The following is an 8,589-nucleotide window of genomic DNA, read 5'->3' on the forward strand; positions in this document are numbered from 1 at the left end:
AAAAGAGATGAAGAAAGAAATAGATGCCATAAGGCAAGAAAAATACAAAAAAAAACAGACATCTTCTTTAAAAAAAAATCCAACAGCAATATTTGGAACAAAAACATCAATGCACAGGTTAAGCAGTTGATTATCCACAGACAGCGAGAAAATGAGTAAATTGGAAGACACGTGTGGAAAACACAAAGAATTTAGCAGGGCTTAAAAAGATGGAAAATGTGAAAGAAGCACTAAAGGAGATACTGCAGCAAGGTGGAAATTAAATCCCAATGGGAAGAACAGGATACAAGGAGCAAAGATGAGCCAAAAACACTACCACCACCACCACAAAATGGTATCAAAAGAAGGGGAAGTCTAAGGTGAAAACATTCTAAAGCCTTTGTTTTGTTCAAAAGGAAGAAAGATGTTACCTTTAGACCTCTGAAAAATAACATTTGTTAATTCCAGGTGGCAGAATTATATTTCTTTATTAGATTATTCTCTGTACTACTCTATGTTTAAAATATTTTACAACTTTTTTAGATGCCACTTCCTCTGGATTGCCCAGGTAGAATTACTTCTTCCTCCTCTGACTTTGCACACACTTTACCTCTCTGGTAAGTATCATGGCTTTTTATAAATGTTATATATTCCCTGTTAGATAAGTTTCTTTATAGCAAGATAAATATCTACTCACTAAACAGCCATTGCTTAAAAAAAAATCCTAATTTGTAAGTAGAGGGTATAGAATTTTTTAAACTAAATCAACTCTTGTTAAGTTAAGGATCTAAAGAATGGCCATGAAAATAGATGTCAAGTAAAAATATACAGAACATGAAAAGAGTTATCACCACAAATTATGAGCTATGGAGGAAGATGGCAGAGGACTGAATGGAAAACAGGCTGTGTACATCAGTCACTGAGGAAGACAGGACGATTTCCTGGAAATTAGAAGATGTTTACAATAATGAAAGAGATGGGCATAATGTATGAATATGTAGAGTGTAAAATGACACTATTTAAAATAAAAATATTCGTATTTTTGTAAATAGGTATATTTGAAAATTGTTTTGAGATTTTATCATGCTCTGTCTCATAAGCTGAACTCTCAATGTGTTAACCAATTTTATACTCAAAGATATATACTATAATGGAGTATAGCTATAAATGCAAAGAAAAACCAGAAATTCAAACAGAAGTAGACACACCCAAAGCTAGATATTTTGTAAGATATTTATTTTTCCATTCAAAGCACCTTCTCAAAAGCTCTATTTCATACACTGGAATCTGAATCATGTCGATAACTTAGATAAATCTCTAAAGCAAACAATAACAAGCAGGGACAAAGTCAAGTGGATAAAATAACTGATGTTTTTCCTTAATTATGGAAAATTCTATTTTCCAGCAAGTAAAAACAGGTTCATAAAATATCTACTCAAGGGACCAGTGACTATAAGCAGTAAAATCTGAAAAAGCGCCAAGAGTTCTGGTTTAATGCATAACAATTTCAAGTTTTTAAGAAGCATTTTTAATACTTAAGCCCACAGAAAACTTGTACTCTCTTCCAAAAGCAAAACCACAGCATCACTTTGGGAAAAAAAAAAATCTATGCCCATTATCATAAGTAATGTGCTAATGCAATCAATTTTTACCAAAAATGAAGTTTTTCTGGAATAGAATGCCTTAATAGACTAATCAGTCAGTGGGTTAAATACCATTTGGACCAAAAACTTTATGTGTAAAGAAAATATTTTCCTCTTATTTAAAAAATTATAGCCTTATTTTCAGTATTCTGATTTGTTTCCAGACTACATTTTTTAGCAATGCGTTATGCCTTTGCACATGCTGGTATATTTTAAATAAAAACACATTTTAATCAGTTACATATGACTTATTTTGAAAATAAGTTTTTAAAGTTTAATTTTACAGAACCTGCTTTAATACACTGTAAAACTTCTTCATAGTTAAACACCTAGATTTCTTATTTCATTACTTTAAAAGATTAAAGAAAGAAAAAAGCCCTATTGTTTACTTGAATTCTACCTTTTGGGAGAAAAATTATTTTTACCTGTCATTCCAAAGTTCATAAAACAAGCCAGATAATATGCTTATCTCTAGGATCATGCTTTGAGGTGGACCTGCCTCAATGAGTCAGCAAAAGTAAAGAAGAAGCAAAATACAGGGATTCCCTGAAGGTCCAGTGGTTAGGACTCCATGCTTCCACTGCAGGGAGCATGAGTTCGATCCCTGGTCAGGGAACTAAGATCCCACATGTCATGCAGCACTGCCAAAAAAAAAAAAAAAAAGCAAAATACAAACTAAGATTATTCATGATTTTTTGTTCCTAATTGGGCCTCCATTTGTAAAAACTAATGTTTTATGGAACTAAAGATAGGATAATTTTATTTGAAATGATATAAAATAAATACCAAGGGGATCCAACCGCATCCTTTCAAGATACACTTAAAATAAATCCTACATGTGGTTACTGAAAATAAATTTTAAAGGTTTTGTAAAATACATGAGAGGAATAGTGGGTAAAGAAAGCATAGATAGTACAGTAAGGGAAGTAACACAGAATCCTAAAACTGGAAGGGAACATTAGAAATCATCTTATCTCACTGCTCATTAAAAAATAAAGCTCACCAACCATGCCAAGACACAGCCCTGTCCACCAGCAGGTGGGCACCAGCTGCAGGACCTCCCAGGGCCCTGCAGACAGGCACCTGAGGACCTGAGCAAAGGCCTAGTACCCCCAAGGCACCACAGCCAGCTATGCGAGGACATGGCCACACCCACCAGCAACTGGCAGCCTCCACACAAGGAAGGGCCTGGCAGCCAACCAGGCAGGGGACAGAAGTGCACCCACAGTGTCTACCAGTGCACCCACAGTAGTCAACCCCTCCTTAACAGAAGAACCTGCACACCCTGCATATGGGGGAAGCCCTAGAGCATATAGCTCTGGTAACCAGAGAGTACTGTGCTGCTGAGCCTCACAGGACATCACCTACAAAAGACCACTTCTCCAAGATCAGGAAACATAACCAACCTACCTAATACATAGAAGTAAAAACAGAGAATTAGACACAATGAGACAACAGAAGAATATTTCCAAAAGAAGGAACAAGATAAAACCTCAGAAGAATTATATATGCAGAGTGGAGGAAAGCGATCTACCCAATAAAGAGTTCTGGGTAATGATCATAAAGATGCTCAATAAACTGAGGAGAAAAATGGATGAAAACAGTGAGAAGTCTAACAAAGAACTAGAAAATATAAAGAAGGATCAAACAGAGCTGAAGAATATAGTAACAAAAATAAAAAACACACTAGAAGGAATCAACAGCAGATTATATAATAAAAAGGAATGGATCAGTGAACTGGAAGAATGAGTAGTAGAAATCACACATGCAGAACAGAAAAATGAAGAAATAATGTGGACACTTTAAGAGAAAACTAGGACTAAATCAAGCATACTAATACTGGCACTATATATAGGAGTCCAAGAAGGAGAAGACGAAGGAGCAGAGAATTTATTGTAGAAATAATAGCTGAAACTTTCCAACCCTGGGAAAGGAAACAGACATCCAAGTCCAGGAAGCACAGAGAGTCCCAAACAAGTTTAAACCAAAGAGGTCCAAGACACACTGTAATTAAAATGGCAAAAGATAAAGATCAAGAGAGAATATTAAAGCAGCAGCAGAAAAGGAACTATTTACATACAAGGGACCTACCATAAGACTACCAGCTGATGTTTCAGCAAAAACTTTGCAGTCCAGAGGGGGTGGCAAAATATATTCTGAGTGATAAAAGGGAAAAAGTCTACAATCAGCAATACTCTAATTGGCAAGGCTATATTCAGATTTTAAGGAAAAACAGAGTTTTACAGACACCAAAAAAGCAAAAGAGCTCAGCTTGTAAACTAGCTTTATAAGAAATGTTAAAGGGGTTTTTCTAAGAGGAAAAAACCACAATTAGAAATATAAAAATTACAAAAGGAGCACACTGAGATCAAGATGTTGGAGTAGGAGGACAAGGAACTCACCACCCCTCCTGAAGGGATCTCCATGTGAAGCAATTCGCACTGAAAACTAACTGAAGACTGGCAGAAAGACTCTTGGACAACCAAAGCTGTAAGAAAGATGTACACAGAATCAGGAAGGAAGGGAAGAGAAGCAATCAGGTTGGGACCTGTGCCCCTACAGGGAGACACAGAGGGTTGAGCCATATATTGAGTGCTTCAGCCCTAGAGTCCAACACTGGAAAGACGAGTCCACTTAGCTGCGTAGAAATATAGTGGGACTAACAGGAAGGCTGTAAGAAACATAGACTCTATGCAGGAAAAGCGTGAATACATGCTTAACTCTTGAAACAAGGCAGAGAAAGCAAATTGAAACTGAACTGGTCTCTGGTCCATTTCCCACAACCAGCCTGGCATGAGTCCCAACCTGAGCCAAGTGCCCACTCAGGCGCTGCTTGCTTCACAACACAACTCCACATTAGGGCGAGAGCTGCCTCAGCCAAGGGTAGTGCTCAGTTGTGAAGGGCTGTGCCAGCCTGGGGCCAGGGAGGCATCTGAACAGGGTGGGGGTTAGGCCATTACTGGGCTTATAAAAAGGAAGTGAATCAAAAGTGGTCTTTGGCTCTGCCTCCAGCAGGGACTGCCACAGCTGCACCCAGACGCATGCTAAGTGCCGATACCCATACTGAGCGTCCACACCGCCCTACCTACTCTGCAATGTAGCTCCACACTAGGGCAAGGGCTGTAGCAACCAAGGGGAGTGCTGAGTTGTGCGGGACACAAAGGCAGCTTGGACCCAGGACAGCAACTGAATGGGGCAAGGGCAGTCATAACTGATGCTTATTGAGGCAGCACATCACAAGCAGTCACAGGCTCTGACTGTGGCCAGGACCACCACAGCCCGCATCCAGACCCACACTGAGCTCCTGTACTGGCACCTCTTGTTCCAGTACCGCTCACCCTGTGGGGCAAGGGTGCCAGTGCTGGGATGGGGAGAGCACACACTTAGAGGAAATGAAGCCAGCTCAGACCCAATCCTTAGAGCTTCTGCTCCAGCAATTTGGGTACTGACCCCACCCCCCAATAGGGTGGTGTTGGCTACTGAGCAGAGGGGAAGCCCCAACTCACACTTGGCTCTACTCTAGCCCCTCTATTTCCAGCCCCACCTCCTACCCTAGGGAAAGACATGACTTGTGCTCACGTCAGATCCAGCTCTCCTACCAAAGTCACTGGGTACATACAGACTATATAGGGATGCTTCCATACAAGGACACCCCTTCAACAATACAACAGGGAACTGTTTCACCTAATTTCAGAGACAGAAAGTTAAGCAAAATGAGAAAGCAGAGGAATTTTTTTCAATTGAAAGAATAAGAGAAAACCTCTGAAAATTACCAAAAAAAATCTCATCAATAAAAGCAAATAAAGAGTAAAGGTAGTAGATCAACCATGTATAAAGCTAGTAAGAAGGTTAAATGATAAGGTAGTAAAATCACCTATATCCACAATAAGTAGCTAAGGGATATACAAAACAAACAGATATAAAATATGATGTCAAAAATATTAAAGGCTGGGGAGTAAAAATACAGGGTTGTTAGGATGTGTTGGAACTTAAAAGATCATCAACTTAAAATAATCATTCATATATATGTATGTGTGTGTGTATGTGTGTAACAATACTTATATGAGACAAAATAGACTTTAGTACAAAGACTATAACAAGAGACAAAGAATGACATTACATAGTGATAAAGGGATAGATCCAACCAGAATATATAACAGTTGTAAATATATATACACCCAAAATAGGAACACCTAAAGTTTGCAAATATTAACAAACATAAAGGGAGAAATTGATGGTAACACAATAATAGTAGAGGACTTCAACACCCCACTAACATCAATGGACAGATCATCCAGACAGAAAGTTGATAAGGAAACACTGGCCTTAAATGACACATTATACAAGAAGGACTTTATATTTATGTAACATTCCATTCAAAAGCAGAATACACATTCTTTTCAAGTGCACATGAAATATTCTCCAGGATAGATCACATGATGGCCATAAAACAAGCCTCACTACATTTAAGAAGACTTAAATTATATAATGCATCTTTCCCAACCACAACAGTATGATACTAGAAATCAACTACAAGAAAAAGACTGCAAAAAGAAAGATGTGGAGGCTAAACAATATGCTAAACAACCAGTGTGTCACTTAAGAAATCAAAGAGAAAATTTTAAAATACCAGAAGACAAAAGAAAATGGAAACACAACAATCCAAAAATCTATGGGATGCAGCAAAAGCAGTTCTAAGGAAATTTATAGCAATATAAGCCTACCTCAGGAAACAAGAAAAATCTCAAACAATCTAACCTTACAACTAAAGAAACTAGAAAAAGAACAAACAAAATCCAAAGTTAGTAGAAGGAAAGAAATAATGAAGATCAGAGTGGAGATAAATAAAATAGAGACTAAGAAAGCAATAGAAAAGATCAATGAAACTACGAGCTGGTTCTCTGAAAAGATAAACAAAACTGAAAACACAAAACACCCCAAATAGCCAAAGCAATCTTGAGAAAGAAGAACAAAGCTGGACGTATCACATTCCCTGATTTCAAACTATACTACAAAGCTACTGTCATCAAAAAAAAAAAAAAAAAAAGTATGGTACTGGTACAAAAACAGACACATAGGTAAATGGAACAGAATAGAAAGTCCACAAATGAACCCACACTTATATGGGCAATTAATCTATGACAAAGGAGGCAAGAATATACAATGGGGAAAAGACAGCCTCTTTAATAAATGGTATTGGGGAAACTAGACAGCTACATGCAAAAGAATCAAACTGGACTACGTTCTCACACCATATTCAAAAATAAACTCAAAATGGATTAAAGTCTCAAATGTAAGACCTGAAACCATAAAACTCCTAGAAGAAAACATGTTTTTTGGGGTATGTCTCCTCAGGCAAGGGAAATAAAAAAGCAAAAATAAACAAATGGGACTACATCAAACTAAAAAGTTTTTGCACAGAGAAGGAAACTACCAACAAAATGAAAAGGCTGTCTACTGAATGGGAGAAGATATTTGTAAACAATAAATCCAATAAGGGGTTAATATCTAAAATATACAAATCATATAACTCAACATCAAAAAAACAAACATCCCCATTAAAAAATGGGCAAAGGACTTAAATAGACATTTTTCCAAGGAAGACATACAGATGGCTAACAGCCACACAAAAAGTACTTCAGTATCACTAATTATCAAGGAAATGCAAATCACAACCACAATGAGATATCACCTCACACCACTCAGAAAGGTTATTATCAAAAAGACAACAAATATCAAGTGTTGGCGAGAATGTGGAGAAAAGGGAACCCTCTTGCACTGTTGGTGGGAATGTAAATTGGTGCAGCCACTATGGAAAACAGTATGGAGGTTCCTCAAAACATTAAAACTATAGCTATCATACAATCCAGCAATTCCACTCCGGGGTATTTATCCAAGGAAAATAAAAACACTAATTTGAAAAGATATATGCACCCCTATGTTCACTGCATAGGAACAATATGCAATTGCATATTTACAGGAGCCAAGATAATGGAAGCAACCTAAGTGCCTATCAATAGATTAATGGATTAAAAAGATGTGGGGTGTGTGTGTGTGTGTGGAATCACAAAAAAAAAGAAAGAAATCTTGCCATTTGCGACAACATGAATGGGCCTAGATGGTAATATGCTAAGTGAAATAAGTCAGGCAGAGAAAGACAAGTACCATATGATTTCACTTATATGTAGAATCTAAAAAAACAAAACAAATGAACTAACAAAACAGAACAGAAACAGACAACAGAGTCCTATATACAGAGAACAAACAGGTGATTGCCAGAGGGGAGAGGGGTGAGGGGATGAGGAAATAGGTGAGGGAGATTAAGAAGTACACATTTCCAGTTAAAAAATAAACAAGTCACAGGTAAGAAATGTTCAACGTAGAGAATATAGTCAATAATAATGTAATATCTTTGCATGGTCATAGATGGTAACAAGATGTATCGTGGTGATCATTTTGTAAAGTATAGAAATATCAAATCACTATGTTGTACACCAGGAACTAACATAATGTTGTAGGTCAATTACACTTTAATTAAAAAAAAAGAATCACAGAGCTTCCCTGGTGGCACAGTGGTTAAGAATCCGCCTGCCAATGCAGGGGACACGGGTTCAAGCCCTGGTCTGGGAAGATCCCACATGCCACGGAGCAACTAAGCCCACGTGCCACAACTACTAAGCCTGCGCTCTAGAGCCCGCAAGCCACAACTACTGAGCGCCTAGAGCCCGTGCTCCGCAACAAAGAGAAGCCACCGCAATGAGAAGCACGTGCACCGCAACGAAGAGTAGCCCCCGCTCACCACAACTAGAGAAAGCCCACGCACAGCAACGAAGACCCAATGCAGCCAAAAATAAATAAATAAAATAAATAAATTTATATTAAAAAAATCACAGGGCTTCCCTGGTGGCGCAGTGGTTGAGAGTCCGCCTGCCGATGCAGGGGACACGGGTTCGTGCCCTGGTCCGGC

General features: G+C 38.1%; 1 protein-coding gene across 4 annotated transcripts in view; it reads right to left on the minus strand.

Annotated features, from left to right (window-relative positions):
- The window catches only part of MNAT1 (MNAT1 component of CDK activating kinase), a 223,416-nt gene that overhangs the window by 13,321 nt on the left and 201,506 nt on the right, over nt 1–8,589 (minus strand). The window contains exon 8 of one of the 4 annotated variants that reach the window (XM_028495974.2): nt 4,056–4,110. The exons of the other annotated variants lie outside the window; for them this stretch is intronic. Within the exon in view, the coding sequence (XP_028351775.1) occupies nt 4,071–4,110 (40 nt within the window). The 3' untranslated portion in view covers nt 4,056–4,070. Of the gene's footprint in view, nt 1–4,055; nt 4,111–8,589 lie in introns of those variants that run through there. 4 annotated transcript variants of the gene reach the window in all.

Source organism: Physeter macrocephalus, chromosome 11 (assembly GCF_002837175.3).
Source record: "Physeter macrocephalus isolate SW-GA chromosome 11, ASM283717v5, whole genome shotgun sequence".
Lineage (NCBI taxonomy): Eukaryota > Metazoa > Chordata > Mammalia > Artiodactyla > Physeteridae > Physeter > Physeter macrocephalus.